Genomic DNA, 27,588 nt, shown 5'->3' with positions numbered 1-27,588 from the left:
GACAACTTCTTTTTTTATTTCGGGCACTGTGCGACTTTGTGAACTTGAGCTTTCGAGTTTCTCCAACATGCTATGTCACTCGATCAACTTCGTTTTGTTGCTTATACCACTGTTTAAACCAACAAATAGTAAGTTTTTCCTTGCCTCCACTTGGTATTCACTGAAATTCTTCTATTTTCCCCTCTTGCTTTTGCCATTGCCTTTTCACAGAAGGCTGAGCTTAAGGGCTATTTATATTGATTTGCATATTCAAAGAGGCGTAATTCTGGGAGGAGTTGGGGCGGGACAGAAGGTGTGTGCATGTGTGTTACTTTTCATGCTGACTGGGAATTATGGAGCGGAAGAATGTGGAAGTTGGCGAATGCGCAGATTTATGCATCAGGATTTTTTTGTGCGTAAGCGCATTTCCGCTTTTGTGCTTACATCATGTTATAGTGCAAACTCTACGCATGGCGTTATGCATGAGACCCCTGCTCCCCATTCACACCTGAGACCTTGTAACACTAACGAGTCACATGACACCGGGGAGGGAAAATGGCTAATTGGGCACAATTTAGACATTTTTCACTTAGGGGTATACTCACTTTTGTTTCCAGCAGTTTAGACCTTAATGGCTGTGTGAGTTATTTTGAGGGGACAGCATATTTACACTGTTATATAAGCTGTACACTGACTTCTTTACATTGTATCAAAGTGTCATATCTTCAGTGTTGTCCAATGAAAAGATATAATAAAATATTTACAAAAATGTGAGGAGTGTGCTCACTTTTGTGAGATACTGTACATGGATGGTGTCATCTTTACCATTTCTTTGGTAGCTACTAATTACGTGACTGATATTCTGATGTTGATTCGCTTGTGTTAGAACAGTTACTGATGCTCTCCTAGTGTTACAGCACAAAAGTCACAGTATTCTATGTCCTACTTTTTAGTGTTTTTTTTTTTTTGTTTGTTTGTTTGTTTTTTGGAGCTCTTGCTTTGTAGTTTGACTTTTTTTTTTTTTTTTCTACATCTCCTTTTCTGACATTATTCCTATCATTTACAGAGTATGACGGGCTTGTTTTTTTTACTTTTTTCTAATCAGACATAATAAATAGGATAAAAATGAGACATCTTTTAGCAGAGGATAAATATTTTACAGAATGAAGTAAAATGATTACTGGCAAATTTTACATGTTTGTGTATGTGGCTAAACCAATTGCAACAGTCAATATTTTTTGTAGCATTTGTTTAATATTATATACTTCTTAAAGAGTGTTGCAGATCATATGTTTTGGATATCTCACTGCATGTATCTGTATTAACAATTTTTTTTTTTTTGCTTTGCATGTTTTATAGAAGATAGTGGTCTTATTGAGATGTGTTATGTAACCCTGCAATGTCTTGGTTTGGTATCCCAGTGAGCTTTTTGATAACTGTAATAAGAATATGTATTAATATTTTTATGATTCTGAAAGAATCGTGTCCTCTGTAGCATCAGCAAAGTTTACATCCCCTTTTAAACTGAGTATGTCCGTATAGCTTTAACTTTTATTTTTGAATTAATCTTTTTTGTATTTCTCACCATTTTTAATATTCCACTAATTAATTATATGCTACATCCATATATAAAGCATTCTTCTTGAAATGGAAAATGAGCAGAATCTGAAGGGGATTTTTTTAACATCAGAAATGTTAATGATTTTTTTTTTGTACTGCAGAGGTTTGCTAATGATCTTGCTAAGCAAGTTGAAGGCTTGGGTCTGTCATCAGATGTTATTAACTTGAAAGAATATGATCCAGAAGACAGCTTGGCTGAAGAGGTGAGAGCTTCAGTTTTTACTATTATTTTAACTTCAATTTTCTGGATTGAGACCCAATTTTTTTGATCTTCAAGTATGCTACCTTTTGTGGTTCAGCTTTCTGTTTTTAGTAGAAAAGTTCAGGATGTACAGAAAATGTATGCAATTCAAATATCTGGTTTGATGTGAAATGTGTAAATGTATAATTTAGCACAGACCTTGAAAATGTACCACTTGACATGACGATATTTACATTAACAAACCTTTCATTACAGCAACTCCCTTTCACCTAATGTTTTCCTAAATTTACAGATTTATTTTTAACATTTATTTATTTATTTTTTTGGACCCCTCATAATTTTCCATAAGTTTTCATAATCCTTAGAATAAATTGTGTAAGGAATTGTAGCCTAGTAGTCAAATTGCACAGGGTAAGCTAGCTACTCTGAAGCTATACCACCATGATTTAAAATATAGTATCTTGTTTTTCTTTCATTTTTGTACTCTTAAATTGGACAGTGAACTTAATAGGTTAGACAGTTCATCTTCAATTTAGAAAGTTTCAAAATCACCTCAATAATGTGCCTTCTAGGACTGTTGGTGTAAATTGATCAGAAACTTTGCGGCCATAAAGGAAGTGCTACATTTTAAAAAATTGTTTTGTTTATTATTTCTATAACTTAGCTGAGGTTGCTCTTCCTTTAGTTATGCAGTCGTTTTTTAAGTACTACTTAGGAATTTAGTTTTTAATTTAAATAAATGTAGTGCTATCCTTTTGACATTGTTAGCATATCCTGGAAGTCTGTTGTGTACAAGGAGTACATTTGATTGTTTACTACCTACATTTAATTTACAGTTCTTGTGGAGTATCTGCGCAGTTTTATTAGTGCTGCAGATAATTAGGATACATTTTCAAACTTACTTTGCTGTATCAACATAATTTTAGTAGCCTGTGTTCTTAGGCTGTCATGCTAATACCTCACCCAAATTCTGTAAAAAACTTAAAGCTGTTTCTCCTTGATACATTAACTGACCTACAGATAAAGTGACATTACATATCATTTGTTTAGATGAAGAAATAGGTACCTAATGTTTGTAAGGCCAGCATGTCCTCTGCCTAATTAATAGTAGTTAGGAATATATTTGTTGATGTATACATAATCAATAAATTAATGACGGAGATGTGGAGTTTGCCTTTAGTGTTTTCTTTTTACATTGCATCAAGAACTTATGAGTGCAATTTTTTGTAGTGCTAAAGAGGTTTTATCATGCATAGTAAGCATTTTAACTTCTTGCAGATAAAGCATATACTTCAATTTGCTATTTGACTGTGAATATTTTCAAAATTTGTGTACATAGCAAACTTAGGCTTGTACTAGGGATGTCACAAGAACCTGTAATTCGGTACTAGGTTGATATGAAAGTCCTTAAAATGTAAAGGTACTACCTTTTTTCCATTGTTAGTCCTGTGTGAAACTACATTCATGGTTGCAAGATGACAAAAATACATGAGAAATATGAGTAAGAACAACTGCATATAACAATAGAACTTACAGTTGACCGGGGAAGATCTAGCAGAGGAGAAATTTCATGTACTGACAGTGCAACATTTGCAGACACTGAGCTCTTTAGTATGACTAATTTTACTGCTAATATTTGTCAATGGAGATTGCATGTCTGTATTCTTGATTTTATGTAAATTAATAATTGCTGCACCGGAACTCAATAATTTTGGAGTGGTATTCCCATACTTTTGGCCTTAGAGTGTTCAATGATCTCAATCCTGTCACCCTTGTTCAGTTGTTCTCAACCAATATTTCATTTTTTGTGTAGTTTAAAAGGAAAATCGGGGAGGGGGGGGGATTGAACAACGTCAAAAGTAATTCATCCAGTAAGTATGCAAATGGTATCCGGTAACATTTTAAATGTTGGGATTACGATGAGCATTGTATCAACTGGAATGTAACATATTGTGGAATATGACCCGGACACAGACAGGCAGACACATTTAAATCACCCCACACACGTTTATTTTGGGTCTCCATTATACAATCCATCAGTACTCACAAGCACCAATACCCCACAGTCCAGGCTTTATCACAATGCCTTCTTTCTCTGTCTCTTCAGACCGCCTCCTTCTCTCCTTCAACAACCTTGTCCTCTCTTCCACCCGACTCAAGTCCCTCTCTGAAGGGAGGCGGCCCCTTTAAATAAGCACCCGGATGTGCTCCAGGTGTTCCCGGCAATCTCCCACCGACACGCCCCAGTGTGGCGGAAGTGCCAGCTGTCTCCCCAGAAGCACTTTGGGTGTCCCTGTTCCTCTTCCCCCCAGCACTTCCTGGTGTGGCGGAAGTGCTGCAGTCCAGGGTCCTCCAGGTGTTGGGGTCCCCCTGGCGCTGACCATAGGCCCCTACAGGGTCGAGCTTCCCAGCTCTGTACCCGCGGTCCCCAGGGCGGTCGCCCCCTCGAGGTCTGGAGGAGTTATAAGCCCTCCTCCTGTCTTCCTGGGCGTCCCGGGTGGGTACCACCCCCCATCCGGGCACCACAATATACTGTAATTGGTAGTTTTTTTAATGAAGATTTTATTAGACAAACATTAAGAAATCTAAGTTATATTGACTGATAATAAATGATCACCAAGTTTGATGAGTGCTCATGCTGAAACAGTAGACTGAAGTCTGCTTCCCCATCATAACAATCGTAATCATAAAGTGGTATCTCTGACCTAGAAAAACAAAAGGCATATTTATTCTGTAGCATTTACAATCAAAATAGAAAGGTAGACTTTACTTAGTACCTATGAATTCCCTATAGGCAGTGTGTCCTACTTTTCTGAAACCAAGCAGGGTAATTTTTTTTCCTTAAGCTTTTATAGTACCAATATTTCAGCCCACTCATGCTCTTTACAGGTTGTGACAGTCGTTTATGTGAAAAATCGCTGAATACTTTTTCAAGACACTAAGTCATGCAAAAATCATACAACATATGGTTGGGCAAGTCTGGTGTCGGTAATTTAACACAGTACAGCAATGCATGGTTATATCCATTCATCCCTCTTTAAACCCATCTATTCAGGACAGGTCCATAGGCTTGGTTAGAAAAGTGCCTTTATATAACAATGTACATAGTCTAAAATTAGGGGTGGGGGGGTTTATGGGCAGTTGTTGTTTGGACACAGACCTCAATGCAAGTCCTGCTCAATCAGTAAATTTAGTAAAGTGAGGTACTACTGGGGCAGTATGCAGGTAATCTTGCAGATCAGCAATGTGGCTGTAAATGCTTCCAATTTTACTTTGCAACTTGTCATTAAATTAAGCAATTTAATGTTCATATTGCTTACTTTGTTAATGCTTCCTGAGGGCCGCCTTCATCATATTTGATAAACTCTGGGGCATAAAAAAAATGTGTTATTCCACATCTGAGAAATGAATTAATGTATATTTTTAGTATTGGAAAACTAAAGAATATGCATCTTTATGGGTTTCTCACTTGTAACCACAGGAAGAATTGCATTTTTCATTGTTGACCAATGTCTGCAAACAATCATTAGATATGGACTGTTGTATCCAGTCAGGCTTAAAGTGCTTCTTAATGGTGGCAGCCACTTTTGCAGCTCTCTGGAGGAGGAGGAAAAAGAATTTTAAAAGATTAATTTCTTCTATTTTTAAAACCTGAATAGGCCATAATAAGGAGTGGAGCAGGGATTGCAAATTGACTCTCTGAAGTTAATAGACATCATTCTATCATAAGTAAATTGTACTTGAAACCTTTGTTAAAATCTAGGACTTTAATATTCTGTGTTTTAATATAGTAACTTTTTTTTTTTTTTTTTTTTTCATTTATCAATAATACTACTCGGCTTTTTACATATTTGTCTCCATATTAGCACTATTATTTTAACTACTGCTCATTCAACTGTTATGTTACCAATATAATTGTATAGACCAGCAGTCCCCAAACTGTGAGCTGTGGCACCCAGGGCCTATAGGGGCACTGTGAAATATTCCAATATTAGACATCCTTTGCAACCATAACACATCCAAAAATAATTAAAAATATATAGAAATAATAATGCTACTGCTATAATAACAATATCCAACCCCTTTTCTAAGTTGTGTTTCTCCGGTGCTATGATTGGTTTGTTCATAATAAATGATGTGCCACTGACGAGACCAAACAGTATCATGTTGAGAACAGACCTGAATGAACTCCTCCAGATGTCAGACAACAAGCATACAGTTGTGCTTGAAAGTTTGTGAACCCTTTAGAATTTTCTATATTTCTGCATAAATATGACCTAAAACATCATCAGATTTTCACTCAAGTCCTAAAAGTAGATAAAGAGAAACCAGTTAAGCAAATGAGACAAAAATATTATACTTGGTCATTTATTTATTAAGGAAAATGATCAAATATTACATATTTGTGAGTGGCAAAAGTATGTGAACCTTTGCTTCAGTATCTGGTGTGACCCCCCCCTTTGCAGCAATAACTGCAACTAAACGTTTCCAGTAACTGTTGATCAGTCCTGCACACCGGCTTGGAGGAATTTTAGCCCATTCCTCCGTACAGAACAGCTTTAACTCTGGGATGTTGGTGGGTTTCCTCACATTAACTGCTCACTTCAGGTCCTTCCACAACATTTCGATTGGATTAAGGTCAGGACTTTGACTTGGTCATTCCAAAATATTAACTTTATTCTTCTTTAACCATTCTTTGGTAGAATGTCTTGTGTGCTTAGGGTCGTTGTCTTGCTGCATGACCCACCTTCTCTTGAGATTCAGTTCATGGACAGATGTCCTGACATTTTCCTTTTAGAATTCTCTGATATAATTCAGAATTCATTGTTCCATCAATGAAGGTAAGCCATCCTGGCTCAGATGCAGCAAAACCGGCCCAAACCATGATACTACCACCCCCATGTTTCACAGATGGGATAAGGTTCTTATGCTGGAATGCAGAATTTTCCTTTCTCCAAACATAACGCTTTTCATTTAAACCAAAAAGTTCTATTTTGGTCTCATCTGTCCACAAAACATTCTTCCAATAGCCCTCTGGTTTGTCCATGTGATCTTTAGCAAACTGCAGATGAGCAGCAATTTTTTTTTTTTGGAGAGCAGTGGCTTTCTCCTTGCAACCCTGCCATGCACACCATTGTTGTTCGGTGTTCTCCTGATGGTGGACTCATGAACATGAACATTAGCCAATGTGAGAGAGGCCTTCAGTTGCTTAGAAGTTACCCTGGGGTCCTTTGTGACCTCGCCGACTATTACACGCCTTGCTCTTGGAGTGATCTTTGTTGGTCGACCACTCCTGGGGAGGGTAACAATGGTCTTGAATTTCCCCCATTTGTACACAATCTGTCTGACTGTGGATTGGTGGAGTCCAAACTCTTTAGAGATGGTTTTGTAACCTTTTCCAGCCTGATGAGCATCAACAACTCTTTTTCTGAGGTCCTCAGAAATCTTCTTTGGTTGTGCCATGATGCACTTCCACAAACATGTATTGTGAAGAGCAGACTTTGATAGATCCCTGTTCTTTAAATAACACAGGGTGCCCACTCACATCTGATTGTCATCCCATTGATTGAAAACACCTGACTAATTTCACCTTCAAACTAACTGCAAATCCTAGAGGTTCACATACTTTTGCCACTCACAAATATGTAATAGTCGATCATTTTCCTCAATAAATAAATGACCAAGTATATTATTTTTGTCTCATTTGTTTAACTGGTTTCTCTTTATCTACTTTTAGGACTTGAGTGAAAATCTGATGTTTTAGGTAATATTTATGCAGAAATACAGAAAATTCTAAAGGGTTCACAAACTTTCAACCTCAACTGTAGATGCGTATGAATCCTATGAATATAATAGGCTTTTTCCATTGGTGATGCATGAACTAGTCAGAGCCAATCAACGTGCTTAGAAAAAGTCATAGTCGCAATTTGTGTTTTCTGATTGGTGTTTGTCATCATAGTCAACTAATTTGGAAAACTGGCCTTTTTTTTTTTTTTTTCAACCATATGGTACACCTCTGAGAAGAACTGATTAAAACTATTCTAAACATTTGTGATAATTTACATTAAATTTTTTATAACTAATTGCGCCAAACCACCAACTGCACACTGCAACGGTCAGGTATGTATTATAGAACTATAAAGTATATTGTGGTTTAACTTTGGGCACATTGGAAAAATCTTGAAACATTAAGTGCGCGGTGAACAGAAAGTTTGGGAGCCGCTGGTATAGACACCATTTTTTCAGTGTTGCCTATGGGGGCCTGTATGTTTCAGGCATGCTATGCTTAACATGTCAGAGAACCTTAACTTTGACATGTGTGATCTTAGCCATGGTTAGGGAGGCAAGAGGGGGAAGGGTATGGGTTGGGATGGAAATAAATAGAAGTTTGCTTTTATTTTTTTAAATTTTTTTTCTCATTTTATGCCCACTATACTATTCTGTGTCTATTATTTTTTTGGTTATTTTTACATGTAGCAAGGCCTCGTAACACAAAATGTTATGGTTGGAGGAAAATTGTAAATTTAAAAGATCTAAAATATTCACCAATCCTTATTAAGAGTTTTTTTTTTTTATATTTAAGTTTTGGAACAATGTCCACTGTTCTTATGACTATAAGGTGGTAAAAAAGGTGCTTTCACACACCTTTCCTCACTGAAGGCAGAGATCACAAAGATCAGTCTTGGCTAATGAAGGATTGGGTTGACCAAAGTTTTCACTCCAAGACCAGAGGAGAGGGAATTTTAATTCATAAAAGCGATCCATTCGTAACCACAAATCAGTGACCCTATTGAGCTGTATAATTATGATGGTGGGTTTGAATCAAACTTTGCCATGACTTGATTTGGTGCATATACTGTACATTAACCAAAGGCTTCTGCATTTATTAAAACTGAGTTCTCATGAGCTCCTTATGCCTGATTCAAACTGTATAATAAACACTTATCTAGATTGGGCTTTATCAATGATAGCCACAAAATGTTAAACGGTGGGGATTATCTTGGTTTATCTTAAATTTAGTTTAATCCATTATTGCATACAGATGAGAAATTCATAAATTTTTTTTCTCACTGATTTGATCTGTTTTAGAGGCAAATATGTTTATAGAGTGTTCTGTGGAAGTACCTTGGGAAACACTCAAGACATTTCTAAAGGGACAAGTCATCTCAAAACTTTCACATAAAAAGTTACGCACTTGAAGGGTATCAGAGTTAATCTGTGTGATTTTCTTTAGTCGATTTAATAACTTGCAAGGTGACGAATATATGTGCTGTATACAATGTTAGAATAAAAGTTTGTCAATACTAACCGAATTTAACCTCTTGTCTACTAAAGTAAAAAGGCATCTTCTCTTCATACCACTGTACCATTTCTGTAAACACAAATGTTCAGTAAGATTTTAGTACAAAACATACTTAAAAAGGGGGTTTTGAAATTCAACATTAAACAAAAAAGCAGCTGGAATTAAAATCTTGGAGCATAAAGAAATAATATTTTTAAGGATTAATGTTATAAGTTGTGTTATACACTAGACTGTTATGAAGGCAAAGCTCATTGGATTTAAACACAAATGCTGTCTGATGTTCAAGATGCTGTAAACTCCTTCCCGAGAGGGAATGCTACATGTCTGGATGGATATCTAGCAGAGTACTATAAAATATTTGTTTTAGCGTTATTAATGCCAGTAATGACGTGAACATAACATTTTTCCTCTGTCAGTTCTAAATCACCATTTTTCCAAAGAAAAATAAAGACTTTCATTAACTGTGCTTCCTGCAGACCTTCTGAATTATGTTGTTAAGATCCTGGTGGTTCTAGCTAAAAGAATAGACAAACTACTCCTGTATATGTCTTAATTTTATGAATTTGGTTGAAAGTATTGCACAAAATATTAGATGGGCATCCTCCTTCTCACTTTAGTTGGAAGAATTAATATTGGTGATACTAATTACATTCTGATCCATTACTAGGCTTCAAATATACATACACAGAGATTTTGGAAGGGGATAGAAATTGGTGAAACAACACCTGTTTGGCTAAAAATCCTCCCTATTTGCCTCACTGTATGTTCGTTAATTATAAGTGCAGTCAGTCTACTGGCAGTCCAGTGGCCCATTATTCACTTAAAAGACTATACCACTGTGGAGTATAGTTTTATTCTGGGTTGTTTTTAGGAGTAGCACATGGATGTACTGTAATGCCCACACAACAGCCTTCCTTTATCTATTTAGTATTTAGCTTATGGAAGTCGCAATGCATTTTTATATGAAGATGAGGATGCATTTAACACTGAACCATGTTGTTGTAATCCAAGTTTTAAAATCCGTTTTTGAAATATTGATGCACCTGTCATATATTTTATAGGAATAGTGATGTCATTATGACGCTGTTTTGTGTTCCTCCCCCCCCCCTTGAGTCCCACTATTTAATGCTGATTTTGCATAGCCATGTCGTTTAGATGGATAGATACTTTATTAATCCCAAGGGGAAATTCACATACTCTAGCAGCAGCATACTGATAACGAAACAATATTAAAGATTGATAAGAAATGCTGGTAAAAACAGACAATAACTTTGTATAATGTTAACGTTTACCCCCCCGGGTGGAATTGAAGAGTCACATAGTGTGGGGGAGGAACGATCTGCTCAGTCTGTCAGTGGAGCAGGACATTGACAGCAGTCTGTTGCTGAAGCTGCTCCTCTGTCTGGAGATGATACTGTTTAGTGGATGCAGGAGCCTGCTCAGTGCCCGTTGCTCTGCCACAGATGTCAAACTGTCCAGCTCCATGCCTACAATAGAGCCTGCCTTCCTCACCAGTTTATCCAGGCATGAGGCGTCCCTCATCTTTATGCTGCCTCTCCAGCACACCACTGCGTAGAAGAGGGCACTCACCACAACCGTCTGATAGAACATCTGCAGCATCTTATTGCAGATGTTGAAGGACGCCAGCCTTCTAAGGAAGTATAGTTGGCTCTGACCTCTCTTGCACAGAGCATCAGTATTGGCAGTCCAGTCCAATTTATCATCCAGCTGCACTCCCAGGTATTTATAGGTCTGCACCCTCTGCACACAGTCACCTCTGATGATCACAGGGTCCTTGGTTTTGCTGGTGTTCAGGTGTAGGTGGTTTGAGTCGCACCATTTAACAAAGTCCTTGATTAGGTCCCTATACTCCTCCTCCTGCCCACTCCTGATGCAGCCCACGATAGCAGTGTCGTCAGCGAACTTTTGCACGTGGCAGGACTCCAAGTTATATTGGACGTCCGATGTATATAGGCTGAACAGGACCAGAGAAAGTACAGTCCCCTCGGTGCTTCTGTGTTGCTGACCACAATGTCAGACCTGTAGTTCCCGAGACGCACATACTGAGGTCTCTCTGTAAGATAGTCCACGATCCATGCCACTAGGTATGAATCTACTCCTATCTCTGTCAGCTTGTCACTAAGGAGCAGAAGTTGAATGGTGTTGAAGGCGCTAGAGAAGTCCAGAAACATAATTCTTACTGCACCTCTGTCCAAGTGGGAGAGGGATCGGTGTAGCATGTAGATTATGGCATCCTTTGCTCCCACCTTCTCCTGGTATGCAAACTGCAGAGGGTTGAGGGTGTGGTGGACCTGTGGCCTCAGGTGTGAAGCAGCAACCGCTCCATGGTCTTCATCACATGTGGCGTCAGAGCGACAGGCCGGAAGTCATTCAGCTCACTAGGACGTGATACCTTTTGGACTGGGGTGATGCAAAGCCTTGGGACACTCCATTTACATCCACTCATTACATCATGGTCTGACATTGTCATTAAACAGGAGTGTGTCATGCACTCCATAATTAAAAGTGCATTCATTTTCCTGTGAACATGTATTGGAGCAGCATATTAAGCAATCTGTATTGAATTTTTTTTTTCCTTCCCCTCTTATACCCTTAGAACACTAGCCAGTCAGTTTGTGTGTTTTTGATGGCTACTTACACTGATGGGAAACCCACCGAAAATGCAGAATGGTTCTGTAAATGGCTGGAAGAGGCCTCTGCTGACTTTAGATATGGCAAGACATACCTGAAGGGACTGCGGTATGCAGTTTTTGGATTGGGCAACTCTGTCTACACTGGCCACTACAACACGGTAGGTAACGATCTGCAGAATCTTTGAATTGTCTTTTTATTCTTTTGAAATGAGTTGCATGTATTAGAAGGGGAATAAGTACATAACTAAATCCTGAAAGGAGATCTAAGGAGGAAGTGGTAATTTGCTTGTGCTATGTTTCTCATTAACTCCAAGCTCAGAATTACTTATCATTGAATACTCTACTGAAAAAGGGCATAATTTACAAGTGATGGAGTGTATTTTTTTTTGACACTCAGTCCATTCATTGATACCCCCAAAATTGTGTTTCTCTTCATCAGACAAGACTAGACAAGAGTTGAATACAGTTATTAAAATGAAACTAATCAGTTTAGGATTGTGACCAGTACCTTTTCTGCCAGTAGGGCTGTCAGTTTGAACTTTGCTATTTGGATAAAATTTGAATTGTAATTTCTATGTTCATATCCTGTTGAAATCCTTATTTCCAAGGTTTGTAAGAATGTTGACAAATGGCTATGGATGTTGAGTGCCAGGAGGATCATGACCCGTGGAGAGGGCGACTGCAATGTGGTCAAGAGCAAGAACAGCAGCATTGAGGGAGATTTTGCAGTCTGGATGGCCAAATTCCTGAAACGACTGCAGGCACTTGCAAAGGGAGAAAAAAAAGTTTGCACTGGTAAGTGCAAGAAGGGGAAATGCAAAAACAAGAAGAGTCATGCTAAGGAGAAAGAAGTACAGGAGACTCCTGGATCTGAGGTGAATTACATATACTTTTTTTTTTTTTTTTTATTTGAATCTGCAAGTATGACCATGTGTTTCTGATATTGTATATTATGTCTTTGTATTAGTTACACTCTTGTATTATGTTTTACGTGTCTTTTCATGTATTACATTACAGACTCAAGAAGTTTTATTTTTCAGATCATTATGAAAGAGATCACATTTTTCTTAAAGATTTCACATGAAATGACACAATAAAAAGGGGTACGCTAATTAGATTGAAACAGAAAATAAGTATAAAATACTTGGATAATGACAACCTTTAACAAAGTTGAAAGTATTCCCAGAAAGTAATTTATTTCCAGTAGCACTACAGATTTGGTGCTAATTTTGTTACAGATGACCAAACTCAGAACAGTATTTTAGAGAAGTGATTAATAGTTCTGCAATTTTATTTTTGTTTGTCTTGTTTATTAATATACCTCAGTTTCCTTTGAAAATAACTGCTCTACTGAGCTTAAATGTTCATTGGGGTTTGTGCAATGTCTTTTGATTTGACTTTTTTCTGGTAATCATCTTAATTTGTTTAGGTTAATTAAATAGTTTACCATATTGTTTTAGTAATTAATGGTTATCTGTACTTGGATGTGTCATTTGCTCAGCTTGATTGTTTAATAAGCTGAAAATGGAGATCAAGTTCTTTTTTTGTCAGCGGATCTATTGATGTGTAGAAATTAGTGTTTCCTAGTGTTCCTTTTCATCTCTTCTTAAGGTAAAGTCATTTTTTCTAGCACTGTACTGTTACAAGGTAAAGTCTGAGGTAAACCTTTACTGGCAAGGAAGAAATCATTTGGCTGAACAATATGGGTGTCAGTATTTTAGTATGAATCGCTGCTCCATTTTGGTTTTGTCATTTTTTTTTTCCCCTGAATTGTTTTATCATAAATTGAAATAGAGCAAATTATGTTAATGTGCAAAGTGAAAATTTGTTTTGATGCCTTTTTTATTTTCTCCTCCCAAAAAACACATTTTATTAGTTTAATTGGCAGCTCTAAAATTTATGAATGTGGGTTGGCTTGAGTGCAAGTTTGTCTTGCAGTGAACTAGAGCCTCTTGCTCAGTACCGTCAGTATAATCTCCAGTTCCTTTAAACTTGAACTTGGGTTACTGGGGTTGATGATGATGGATGGATTGACTTCCTTTAATTATACAGATACATGTATTTGGGTATAACTTAATTTTGTATGCCCTAATGAACAAGGTTGCAGAGTTCTTTTGCAGTTCACCACCAGCAGTGCCGTGGCATATTTGATTCTCTCACTATATATTCAAATTTTGTACTGTTTCACAAAAAATCATGTCTAATTTTTAAATTAGTTCAAATTAACTAGGCAGGATAATGAATGCTACATTTAGAAGAAATCTCCACTCAGGTAGACCTCAGGTATAACATGCAAATCATGGCTTTAAAGGTAAAGTTAACTTTTTCAACGGTAAATTTGGAACAGTGCCTTTTTCATCTTGCTTATAGCAATTTTCAATTAAATTTTCTTTCTTTATTTTTCTGTTGTATTCCAGTGTTATTGTGTAAAAACAGGCTTTTTTATTAAATAAACTAGGGGGCTCTTCCCCCTGCTCACTTCGCCAACGAGCAGTACGCACTATCCACTTCACGGATCTGCCGCTCGCTTTTGGGGAAGCGGATGTACAATTTAAACAGATTTCATGGGAATTGTTACATATGTATAATAGAACTATTTTTTTCATTACAGCGAGTAATTAACCATAGCAAAAATAGTAAAACGTAATAAATTGAAAGAAAATTGTTTCATGTTGCGTTAGAGGTATTCGTTGCATTCTATGTTTTCATTCTGTTTGGCTTTGAAATTAACATGCAAATACTTTTTAAACTTACACTTTTACTATAAAACTTAAGTAAAAACATTTTTTTAAATTAACTTTTCGTCAATATCGCATTGAATTTTGATTCTGTGTTTGGACTTGCATCGCGGTAACGCAACGTATAACTGCCTATGAGTGAATATCGTTTCTTTCTCTCCCTAATAAATGGACTTTTTCGATTGTTTGTCCCTGTGATTTGTTAATTGTCATAGAAAAATCTATTGTAACAGGAAACTGTAAACGTTTTAATACATATGGCATATCAAGATCAAGGTGTAGCGGTCCGGTGCCGCCAAGATTCACACCGTCAATATGATGGTGATTTATTTATTTTTGTAGAGTAGATCCCAGGGACGCCCCCAGCCTTGGCCCGACCCGCACACACTCAAAAACAGAGACAAAATAAAGCAAACTGGGAACTAACAACAAGTAAGAATATAATGAAATTAAATAATATAAATGAAAACAATAATACCACCCCTGTACCCCTACGGCGATATTACATTAAACATATCAACACAAACAACTCCACACAGCAAATCCATGGAAACAACACCGGATGCAATGAACGATGACGATAGGGAGTCCAGAGATCTGCACGCTGAAAGGGAATGAAAAACAGTCCTACCGGTAGACACTGTAAGGGTGAAGACGGATGGATGGTTCAGGAGCGCTCCTTTTCTTGCGGGGAAGCCAGTGAATCCACAATCAGTCCTCCGCACACAGGTAGACAGAAAACGATCCAGACCTCAACAACGACACAATCCAGGACACACAGACTAAATACGACTTAATCAACAGGAGGCAGTCCGACAAGTAAACGGAACACACAATACAACAACAAAAAAAAAACCCACCTTTTTTTTCCCCCTTGGACACCTGCCCTCCTTTTAAACATAGACATATATAGATAGACACTGCATTCACTGTGTTGCCCAGTCGACACGATATGTCAGCGTGTACACCATATTGTAAGTGGCAAAAGTGCCATTTAAACTAATACAGGTAAACGTGGAAACCGGGTTTTCTGATGAAAAAACTCTAACGTTTAAAACAGTATCGTTTACATACAACAGATTTTGGCGAATCATTTAAATGCAATTATTTATATCCATTCATACACTAATAATGACAATTATTAAATAATAATAATTATTATTAAATCCTCCCATAAAAGTAACATTTCTCGGACAGCCTTCTTCCATCTCCAAAACATTTCTAGACTTTGTCCTGTTCTTATGCAGCACAGTACTGAAGTATTGGTTAATGCCCTAGTCACCTCACGTATACAGTACGTCCGCTTGATTCAATAACACATTTTAAAACTACCCTCAAAACTTATCTTTTCAAACTGGCATACCAATTGTGAATTTTGCACTGTTACTGACGGTTATCGTTGTTTGTCTTTCTTTTAACAGTGAAATGATACTCGATGACAAAAATAAACAATTTTATTGTATACAAATTGGATTAATAATTTCTGAAAACAATTTCACTCATTTCTCTCTCTCTCTGTCTCACACACACACACACACACACACACACACACAATGTGGTTACTTTATTATATACAGGATAGGATCTAAAATCCATGAAACAGAACTGTCTTACATGGCTTTTTCCGTGTGTTGCCACTCTGTAATTTGAGAGTATTCAGTCTGGCAATATGGTGCAGCCTTAGTTTGTAGAAGACAGACACAACTAAAGACATGAGCATAAAATGATGGTTGTCAATTTCAAATTGTGTTTCCTCAATGTGCTTCTTGAGAATAAACACATCATCTGAACCAATCTCAGCCCGAACAAACTGATTGATCAAAGACACACTGACAGCTTGCCCTAATGTCGATTGTCGGATAACATGCTCAGCTACTTCGACCACCTTGACTGTACCCTCAGAAGGGATCATCAAACCTCCTTTGTTTTTTTTAATGTGAGCAAGTGGTAGCTTTGATCATGTGATGCCGGTACAGCATCTGTTACCAAACTAGCATGGCACACATCACAGGACAGCTTTCTCAAAATCCCGTCTAAGGGCTACCTCCCACTGCTTCCTGAGGTGGATGTCTTTGGGAAACTTTCAAAGTTTGAGAAATGTTAACAGCTAACAACAATCTACATAGTTAGTGACTAAATAAGTTTTGCCAAAATGTTGTTTGGAGGCTCACTTGAACACATAAATGCATAGCTTTGCTATCTTAGCCTGGCGTAGCTAAAGTTAAGATTATAAAATGGGATTTTCTAATGGCCAAATATAACCAAAACAATTGTTCAGCTTTACCTATGAAATGTAATCCTTGTGATCTGGTTTGGAGCATACAGCGGTTTGTACAATCCCAAGCAGCACATGCATGAGGCATCTTTATCCATTACTTCACTCCACAGCAGTGCCACTTGCAATATGGCGACAATGTTGACGTACGATGCTGCTGGTCATGAGGCGTCTAGTAATTCTATGTCTATGCTTTTAAACCCCTCTGACCACCTTTGACCCTCAACAGCCCCTGCAGGGACTGCTGGGAGATGGAGTTTTAACTAATAGTAGCACTGCTACAAAAGTGTCTTATTTTATCCGCGGAAGATGTACTACATTACCTTTCTTGTTGCCTGTTAAAATTTTACATGTCATTGCCGTGTAACAAATCGAAAATTTTTGCGTTGGTTCGTTTGACTTCGTTTCTTGGTGTTAGGATTTCTCGTGTACTCCATTTCTTCCATTGATAACCCTTTGGGATGAAATTTATCAATAAGATTTTGACATAATAAGTGTTCTTTTATTGGGAACGTAAAGTGAGGAAAACGTAAAAATTTATAAGAGCTGAGAGCGCAGGAACTGTCTGAGTGGGCTGTGGGTTTGGTTATAAATGGTTGAGAGGAGGGCGGGACTTGATAGTCACTTGGCAAAAGTCTAGTCTCGTGGGACTTGAGACGAGAATTTTTTCAAGAGATTTTTTCAAGATTTTCTTTTATAATAGAGAGAGAACGTGGGGTTTTACTGCCTGTTCCAGTACTGTAATTAGGATGTGCTGTTGATAATGATAAATATCTGATATATTTATATGATATCTGTTTGGTTAGTAGTTTTTGCCATGACTGGAATGAATATACAGTGCAAAAGCAATACTTAACCTGTACTCCAATTTAAAAATATGAGTAAACCTACACCCAAATATAATTTGCTCTGTTATTGTCACTTTGTGGAAAGGTATCTGTCAAATAATAAACACTGAAGGAGCTGAGCAGTGGCAGGGAAAAAACTTCAGTTAGACGGTGAATTTATTTTAACATTGGTTATGTTATGTCTTCTTTCATGTTTCTTGTAAAATGTAGTTTTTAGAGGTTTTTATTTTGTTTTCTGTTTTTTTTATCTTCTGTGGAAGACTGTTCTTTTATGTGACTTTGAGATGTAGGTAAATGTTCAACTTTAATAAATGTCTATTTTTAGAATGAATTTGAGACCACCAGTGATGAAGAGTCTGGTCATGAGGAGGAGGCTTCCCACCGGGCTGTGATTGATGTGGAGGATTTAGGAAACCACATGAAAAGAGCAAAGGTATCTTTCTGCTAGTGCAAGTTTTGATTCACTCTCTGAATACTAGAGTTTGAGACCTGAAGTTTTTTTGGTGCATATCTTGACTATTCACCTGGGGACCAGATGCTTGTCTTTTAAGTCTGTGAATTATTAATTGCTATTTCTTCAGTCTTCAGTTTTTTAGTAGTGCTTAAGGAGAACACTTTGAAAATCATGGCTTGAAGTTGACAGTACTATGTAATGAATCTGTCTATGAATGACCGATTTGTCTATAAACAAAATGTTGCACAAGAGTAATTTTTTTGTATGTTTGTATTTATTCTAGGTTGTATGCCACTTTATGTATGGTGCCATGATAATGCAATGGCAGATCAGCAAGTTTGCATTATGCCAGTTAATGTAAAATGCCAAAATACACTAAATTGAATGTTTAAGCATAGCAAATGTCAACTTTTATCTGGGAGAAAGGGAGATATGTATATTTTTAAAATTTTATTTTTAAATCCAGAAGCAGGCGTTTAAAGAGATGCAGGCATATGCTAGTAAGTATATCCCACAGAGGTGCATGATCCTTACTTACAGGTCATTTATAGTGAAAGCAGTATACTTGGGAATTTCCAGTGTTTTAGTTTCATAAACTGAAGGTGTTTAACTAGAAAGTTTTCTTGTGTGGATTGATAATCATTGTACTCTGGTCACATGGTCTTATGTTTTAAATTAGGCATTTTATGTATCTGCGCAACAAATTAACAGCCTCCTGAGTGCTTTGAAAATCTTCCGAGTAGCATTTGCATAACAATTTAACCAAAATAAACCTAGAAAGTTTTGAGTCTTTGTGTGTCCATTTGTAACATACATGTGGCAATACTTTTGACATGGGGCAACTGTAATTTATTTCCTAACTCATGCCAGACAACCATTTTAACAAAATTCATTTGGATATTTCTTAATATAGAAGACTCTTAAGGTGAAGATATTGAATATGTGCATTCTAAAAGTTAAATCTGTTACAAAATATTTTTTAGTCCTGGTACTAATGATTAACCTAAGCAGGTTGCCTCGTGGAAGCAAAGCATAGGTGGTGTATAAAGAGTTGGCTAAGATATTGTGGCTTAATTGTTCGGTTTGGAAAATCTTCTTCTTTTGGCTGCTCCCGTTAGGGGTCGCCTCAGCAGATCATCTTCTTCCATATCTTACTGTCTTCTGCATCTTGTTCTGTTAACACCCATCACCTGCATGTCCTCTCACCACATCCATAAACCTTCTCTTAGGCCTTCCTCTTTTTCTCTTGCCTGGCAGCTCTATCCTTAGCATCCTTCTCCCAATGTACTCAGCATCTCTCCTCTGCACATGTCCAAACCAACGCAATCTCACCTCTCTGACTTTCAAGCACCCCAGTCAATCCCACACTCACACCTACACACACCCAATTGGAGCCCACACATCCCCAGACATGATTACTTATTTAAAAATCTGTCCTAAGCCACAAACCACATTTGAGAGAGCACAATGTGCTAAGAGACTGAAATTTGCAAGTGTGCTGCAGAATGAGGAAAGAAAAATGTTTTTTGGATTGAAAAGCAAATATCAAGAAAGGGATGTTTAGATGTAAATTGCTGGAAAAATGTTGTAGGGAACATTGTAATTGATAGTAATGGGTTTAGGTATACCATGAAATGTATACAGAGGTCGCTGAATGAGCGAATCTTCTTCTTTTGGCTGCTCCCATTAGGGGATGCGCTGTGGTAACCCCTATCTTTCTGTCCTCTGCATCTTGTTCTGTTACACCCATCACCTGCATGTCCTCTCTCACCACATCCATAAACCTTCGCTTAGGCCTTCCTCTTTTCCTCTTCCCTGGCAGCTCTATCTTTAGCATCCTTCTCCCAATATTCCCAGCATCTCTCCTCTGCACATGTCCAAACCAACACAATATTGTCTCTGTGACTAATGTACTCATTTCTAATCCTATCCATTCTCGTCATACCCAGTACAAATCTTAGCATCTTTAACTCTGCTACCTCCTGCTCTGTCTCTTGCTTTCTGGTCAGTGCCACCGTCTCCAACCCATATAACATAGCTGGTCTCACCACCGTCCTGTAGACCTTCCCTTTCACTCTTGCTGATATCAGTCTGTCACAAATCACTCCTGACACTCTTCTCCACCTGTTCTACCCTGCCTGCACTCTTTTTCACCTCTCTTCTACAATCCCCATTTCTCTGTACTGTTGATCCCAAGTATTTAAACTCATCCACCTTCGCCAGCTCTGCTCCTTGCATCCTCACCATTCCACTGACCTCCCTCTCATTTACACACATGTATTCTGTCTTGTTCCTATTGACCTTCATTCCTCTCCTCTCTAGAGCATATCTCCACCTCTCCAGGGTCTTCTCAACCTGCTCCCTACTATCACTACAGATCACAATGTTATCAACAAACATCATAGTCCACAGGGACTCCTGTCTAATCTTGTCTGTCAACCTATCCATCACCATTACAAATAAGAAAGGGCTCAGAGCCGATCCCTGATGTAATCCCACCTCCACCTTGAATGCATCGGTCACTTCTACCGTAGACCTCACCACGGTCACACTTCCCTCGTACATATCGTACAACTCTTACATACTTCTCTGCCACTCCCGACTTCCTCATACAATACCACAGCTCCTCTCGAGGCACCCTGTCATATGCTTTATGCTTTATCCAGCTCCACAAAGACGCAATGCAATTCCTTCTGGCCTTCTCTAAACTTCTCCATCAACATCCTCAGAGCAAACATTGCATCTGGGGTGCTCTTTCTTGGCATGAAACCATACTGCTACTCACTAATCATCACCTCCCTTCTTAACCTATCTTCCACTACTCTTTCCCATAACTTCATGCTGTGGCTCATCAATTTTATTCCCCTGTAGTTACTGCAGTCCTGCACATCCCCCTTATTCTTAAATATCGGCACTAGTACACTTCTTCTCCACTCCTCAGGCATCCTCTCACTTTCCAAGATTGCATTAAACAATCTGGTTAAAAAACTCCACTGCCATCTCTCCTAAACACCTCCATGCTTCCACAGGTATGTCATCTGGACGAACGGCTTTTCCATTCTTCATCCTCTTCATAGCTGCCCTTTCTTCCTCCTTGCTAATCCATTGCACTTCCTGATTCACTATCTCCACATCATCCAACCTCTTCTCTCTCTCGTTCTCGCCACCTCTCTCTTCACCTTGCGCCTTATCTCCTTGCATTCTTGTCTACTTTCTGCATCTCTCTGACTATCCCACTTCTTCTTTGCCATCCTCTTCCTCTGTAAACACTCCTGTACTTCCCCATTCCACCACCAGGTTTCCTTTTCCTCCTTCCTCTGTCCAGATGTCACGCCAAGCACCCATCTTGCTGTCACCCTTACTACATCTGCTGTAGTTTCCCAACTGTCTGGTAATTCTTCACTATCACCCAGTGCCTGACTCACCTTCTCCCTAAACTCAACCTTGCAGTCTTCCTTTTTCAACTTCCACCATTTGATCCTTGGCTCTGCCTTCACTCTCTTCCTCTTGTTGATTTCCAGCATCATCCTACAGACCACTATCCTATGTTGCTTAACTATACTTTCCCCTGCCACCACTTTGCAGTCTTCAATCTCCTTCAGATTGACTCTTTTGCATAGGATATAATCTACCTGTGTGCATCTTCCTCCGCTCTTGTACGTAACACTATGTTCCTCCCTCTTCTTAAAATATGTATTCACCACAGCAATGTCCATCCTTTTGGCAAAATCCACTATCCTCTGACCACCTTCATTCTTCTCCTTGACACCATACCTACCCATCACCTCCTCGTCTCCTTTGTTCCCTTCACCAACATGCCCATTGAAATCCGCTCCAATCACCACTTTTTGTCCCTTAGGTACACTGTTCATCACTTCATCCAACTCACTCCAAAAATCTTCTTTCTCACCCATTGCACACCCAACTTGCGGGGCATATGCACTAACAACATTTGTCATCACACCTCCAATTTCCAGCTTCATAATCATTACTCTGTCTGACACTCTTTTCACCTCCAAAACACTCTTGGCATACTTTTCCTTCAGAATAACCCCTACTCCATTTCTCCTATTTGCACCATGATAGAACAATTTGAATCCACCTCCGATCCACCTGGCCTTACCCCCCTTCCATTTAGTCTCTTGCACGCACAATATATCAACCTTCCTTCTTTCCATCATATGTGCCAACTCTCTCCCCTTACCGGTCATACTGCCAACATTCAAAGTTCCTACCCTCAGTTCTGCTCTCTTTACCTTCCTCCTCTCCTCCTGCCTCCGGACACGTCTCCCCCCCCGTTCTTCTCCTTCGGCCGACAGTAGCCCAATTTCCTCCAGCACCCTGTTGGCTAACAGTACTGGTGGTGGTTGTTGTTAACCCGGGGCTCGACCGATCCGGTATGGAAATTTTGTATTGTTGTCCGCATATTGATTTGGCAAACTTTTACACTGGATGCCCTTCCTGATGTAACCCTCCCCATTTATCAGGGCTTGGGACCGGCACGAAGAAACACACTGGTTTGTGCATCTCCTGTGGCTGGGAAATGCAGAGTGAATAGTCAGTGAGGAGAGGGACAGTGGACATCAGTCTTGCTTTTTGTTTAAACTTCCAGTAGTGGGCCTTTTACACACATTGGAAAGAACAGCTCCTAATGAGTTTTTAAAAACAATAACGTGATGACTTACCTGTATCACTGTACTGAAAATAGTGATAGGAATTGAAATTTGTATTTGTGAAATACTGTATTTCTAACTCTGTCATAGATGGTGTTGCATTCAGTGTTTAGTGTTGTGTCTTTTGTGGGTTGTGATGCATATATTATGTGGGAACCTACTGTCACTATACACTGCTTTATATCCATGATCACTGTTTAGCGTACAACATTACCGCAGCATTGAGGGAGCAGTTGTGCAGCTTTGGCATTCCGCAAAGATCAGGGTGTGAAAACATGGCTTCACACGCATCGATAATCAAAAGAAAGATCCGCCATATCCGTAAGCAGTGTGAATGGCAACAGAAATGAGGTAAACAAGCTGGAGTCCACATCAGGATGGTGGTTATTCCAATCATTCCAGCTCTCCCTTCTTTCCTGCTTTTAGATGTTCGCTCAGTTTACAACAAACTAGACAACCTCAGTCTTAAATGAATAACCCAGTGAGAGATAAGGGACTATTCAATTTTTACCTTCATTGAAATGTGGCTGCATAATAATATCCCTGATGTGGCTCACTTTCTGAGTGGACAGAGTAGCTTCAATAAACTGGTGAGGTGTATGGGGTGGGCTGTGAATGTTTTGTGAATAACAAATGGTGCAGAAACACTGCTGTGGTACCAAGCCGCTGCTCTTCAGTGCTGGAATGTCTAACTGTCAAGTGCTGTCATTTTTACTTGCCACAGGAGTTTACTGTGGGTTTTTTTTTTTTTTTATTCTGGCCATTTTCATTCCTCCTAGACTTATTTCTAAAGGAGTGCTGAGTGTACTTTACAGAACTGTTACAGAGCTGCCAACCACACATCCCAGTGGTTTTGTTTTAGTGGCTGGAGAATTTAATCTTGTGATCCTGAAGACTGTTTTTTTCCCCCCATCATTTATGAACCTGTAACCTTTCCAACCAGGAGAGAGAGAAATTGGACCTTGTGTTTACAAATTATCACAATGCTTACAAAGCCTACCCTTCCCACATTTGTTTTCTGATCATGTTTTCATTCTGCTACTGCCTCCATACAGAACATTTCTTAAACGATTTAAACAAATACGAGTGGAGGCAGAGGGAGCTATTTCGGCCCTACAGGACTGTTTTGATCACATGGACTCGACCATGTTTAAACCAGCTGCCACCTATGACCATCAGATCAACTCAGAGGAGTATGCATTGTCAGTTACTGGCTACAGTAACAGTTGCGATGATGATGTGATTGTCTCAAAGACCACCAGAACCTTTTCCCATCTGGACAAAAGAGACGCTTATGCTATAATGCTTTTAATTGACTTAATTTCGGCTTTCAACCCCATCAATGGGAAGTTGAATGTGCTAGGCTACAACACTTTCCTATGCAACTGAATCCAGGCCTTTATGACAGAGACCCCAGGCAAGTCTACGTTGGAATTTCCATCACCAATACCATCACAATGAGCACTGATTTTCTCTGACTGCTGTATACTCCACCCATTTCTGTTCACTCTACTGATTTGATATTACAGCCACATACAGCTATATCACCATCATTACGTTTGCGATTGACACATTAGCGGTGGGTCTCATCATCAATGAGGATGAAGTCAACTTACAGAATGGAAGTACGATGATTGGTGGACTGGTGCAAGTGCAACAATCTGTCTCTTAATATGGACAAGTTGAAAGAAATGATTGTTGAATTCAGGAGGACACATACTCTCCACACCCCAGAGCACACTGATGACTCTGTAGTGAAATTGGTTGTGAGAACCTGACAGCTGACCTTACTTGGTCAATTAACACCGCTTCCATAGTTAAGAAGGTGCAGCAGCATCTGTTCCTGTGGCAGCTGAAGAAGGCAAGCCTACCGCCCCACTATTCTTGAAAATTCTATAGGAGCAACATGGAGGCATTCTGACCAGCTGGATCACTTTAGCTGTGTAACCGCAATGTCCCTGACCTTAAGGTCCTACAATGCTCACACAGCAGAAAAGATCATTGGGTCCTCTCTGTCCTCCATTAAAGACATCTATATAAAGCAGATTCATTCACAAAGCCTTTTGCCTTATGAAGGATCCAACCATGGTCTCTTTGTCCCACTTCCATCTGGCAGAAGGTACTGTAGCATTTAAACCAGTTCTGCAGCAGCTTGTACACCTTGACTGTTCAAATTCTAAAATCTGTGCCTTCCCATTGCTTTCAGATCTGCTCCTAGTAGCTTATTTATATGTGGTGCATTTATTACAACTGTTTTTATTATTATTGTTTATTACTATTTCAAATGATTACTATAATAACTTATCTATTTGTAGTATAGTATATTTATTTACTGACCATTAGGCATGTATATATTCTCCTGAATCATTTGCCTAATCAAGCAGTACCCATCCATCACTACACATATTGTGACATAAATTACCTTTTCAGAAATTTAATTTTTGTAAAATTACAGTTCAGTAATTGTCTTGGTAGAGTTTGCTCATAATCTCCATGTCTAATGTGTTTTTTCTTTTTTTTTTTTTTTTCCCTCTCCATACTGTTACACAGAAATGTGTGCTTCAGATGCATATTTAATGTGTTCTGCGGTAGACTGGTTCCTATTCCAAGATTGTTAACTGCCTTGTTCCCAATGATGCTAAAACAGGGTGTTGCTCACTGCAACTCTGATATTGCCTTTTGTTTCCTTTAAGGAAAATTTGCAATCCTTGTTAGCACAAGTCAAAAAATAATTCTAAAATCTTTCCTATGTGATATGCAGAGTATAATTGTGTTTGGATTATTGCCAACAACACTCACTGAGCTTGTCAGATTGAAAATGGTTTTTATAACTGAGGCACTAATTAATCTGATTAAGTAATATGTGTCTGGTAGCTTGGAAAACAAGTGAGAATTTCCGATTTAATAAGTGATGGTTGTAACACAAATTTAACAATTTGTAAAAGATCACTTCAGAAAAATTCAATTGAGTTATGCAGCCTATAATGTGTGAAGGTCAGAATAAAATTTCAGATTGTGAATAGTGGATTATGATGCTATTATTAAACCAGTCTGTTTGTGAAATAAGTGTAGAAAAATGATAGAATGGGTTGCCATTTTTAACCTTATTGTAATTAACACACAAGACAATTTCCTGAATCTTATACTGCAAGAACATTCGTCTAAATGATAAATATGATTTGCCTAAAGGTCTTCTGTAAATTGCTAATATTTTAATTTTGCACACCATGTGCACTTGCCCCCACCAGCATACTGTCTTCCTTGAAATATGTGAGAATAGCATGCCTCATTTATAAAGTTTCACATAATTAGTTTCTCTGCCTAGTCATGCATATTTTCTTCAAGTTTCAACTCAGTTATTCTATATTTTTATACTAATTATATATTGATTTAATGGGGCATTATTAGATCAGTCTTTATTGTGATTTCTTTGGATTTTGGAGAGTTACCTTAAACTAGAATATATATATCAAAAGCCACTTTCTTGTTAATTACTCAGATTGATTGATCTAATTTATTCAGTCTAAAACATTTTCTGGTTATACATCAAAAATATAACTGTAAATAAAACTGTGCTCATATTAATCATTAAGTAATTTAGTATAGTATTTTTTTCGTAATCAATTTTAAAATCTTCACAGGATGTCAGTAGCATAGTGTTAACTATGCAAAAACAGGTGGAATATAGGGAAAAAAGCAACGGGGTCAGAACTGAACTTGTGTAGTGCATTTACTTCCAGTACGTAGTATTTGACTATTAAGTGTATGTGTGTGTATATATATACCCTAAGTTCTTGTCTATAAGCCGCGGCTTATCTAAGGAAAAAAGTTGTGAAAATGAAAAAATAGAATATCGGCTTATACATAAGTCCGGCTTATACATCCATCGCGGGGGTTGCGTTCCAGAGCCACCCGCGAAATAAGAATATCCGCGAAGTAGAAACCATATGTTTATATGGTTATTTTTATATTGTCATGCTTGGGTCACAGATTTGTGCAGAAACACAGGAGGTTGTAGAGAGACAGGAACGTTATTCAAACACTGCAAACAAACATTTGTCTCTTTTTCAAAAGTTTAAACTGTGCTCCATGACAAGACAGAGATGACAGTTCCGTCTCACAATTAAAAGAATGCAAACATATCTTCCTCTTCAAAGGAGTGAAGCAAACAAATCAATATGTCTGTTTGGCTTTTAAGTATGCGAAGCACCGCGGCACAAAGCTGTTGAAGGCGGCAGCTCACACCCCCTCCGTCAGGAGCAGACAAAGAGAGAGAGAGGGAGAGTTTGTTTTTCAGTCAAAAATCAATACGTGCCCTTCTAGCTTTTAAGTATGCGAAGCACTGTGCAGCATGTCTTTTCAGGAATCAGCTTTACAAAAGATAGCAACGTGAAGATAATCTTTCAGCATTTTTAGACGAGCGTCCGTATCGTCTAGGTGTGCAAACAGCCCCCCTGCTCAATCCCCATACGTCAGGATCACAGATAGTCAGCGCAAGAGAGACAGAAAAGTAAGCCGGGTAGCTTCTCAGCCATCTGCCAATAGCGTCCCTTGTATGAAATCAACTGGGCAAACCAACTGAGGAAGCATGTACCAGAAATTAAAAGACCCATTGTCCGCAGAAATCCGCGATATATATTTAAATATGCTTACATATAAAATCACAATTTAAATGACCGCTACGCGCTCGTGTTGACTCGGCGACGCCCAGAGCAGAAAGAACGCGCTCCGGCCGCTCCAACCGCGCCATGCGGGGAGTGAGAGAGACGCCAATATCTCACACTCTCTCCCCCCTTAAAGAAATTAAATGAGCGCGAGTGAGACCAATGACCTCCCTCCCTT

At 38.5% G+C, this 27,588-nt stretch overlaps 1 protein-coding gene across 1 annotated transcript in view; it reads left to right on the top strand.

Moving 5' to 3' along the window:
* Positions 1 to 27,588, top strand: part of tyw1 (tRNA-yW synthesizing protein 1 homolog (S. cerevisiae)) — a 206,991-nt gene that overhangs the window by 24,322 nt on the left and 155,081 nt on the right. The window contains exons 4-7 of the mRNA XM_028806820.2: positions 1,701 to 1,802; positions 11,722 to 11,916; positions 12,367 to 12,633; positions 17,945 to 18,052. Coding sequence (XP_028662653.1) covers positions 1,701 to 1,802; positions 11,722 to 11,916; positions 12,367 to 12,633; positions 17,945 to 18,052 — 672 coding nt within the window. The remainder of the gene's footprint in view (positions 1 to 1,700; positions 1,803 to 11,721; positions 11,917 to 12,366; positions 12,634 to 17,944; positions 18,053 to 27,588) is intronic.

Source organism: Erpetoichthys calabaricus, chromosome 8, assembly GCF_900747795.2.
Source record: "Erpetoichthys calabaricus chromosome 8, fErpCal1.3, whole genome shotgun sequence".
Taxonomy (NCBI): Eukaryota; Metazoa; Chordata; class Cladistia; order Polypteriformes; family Polypteridae; genus Erpetoichthys; species Erpetoichthys calabaricus.
This window is presented reverse-complemented; position numbering and strand designations above follow the sequence as displayed.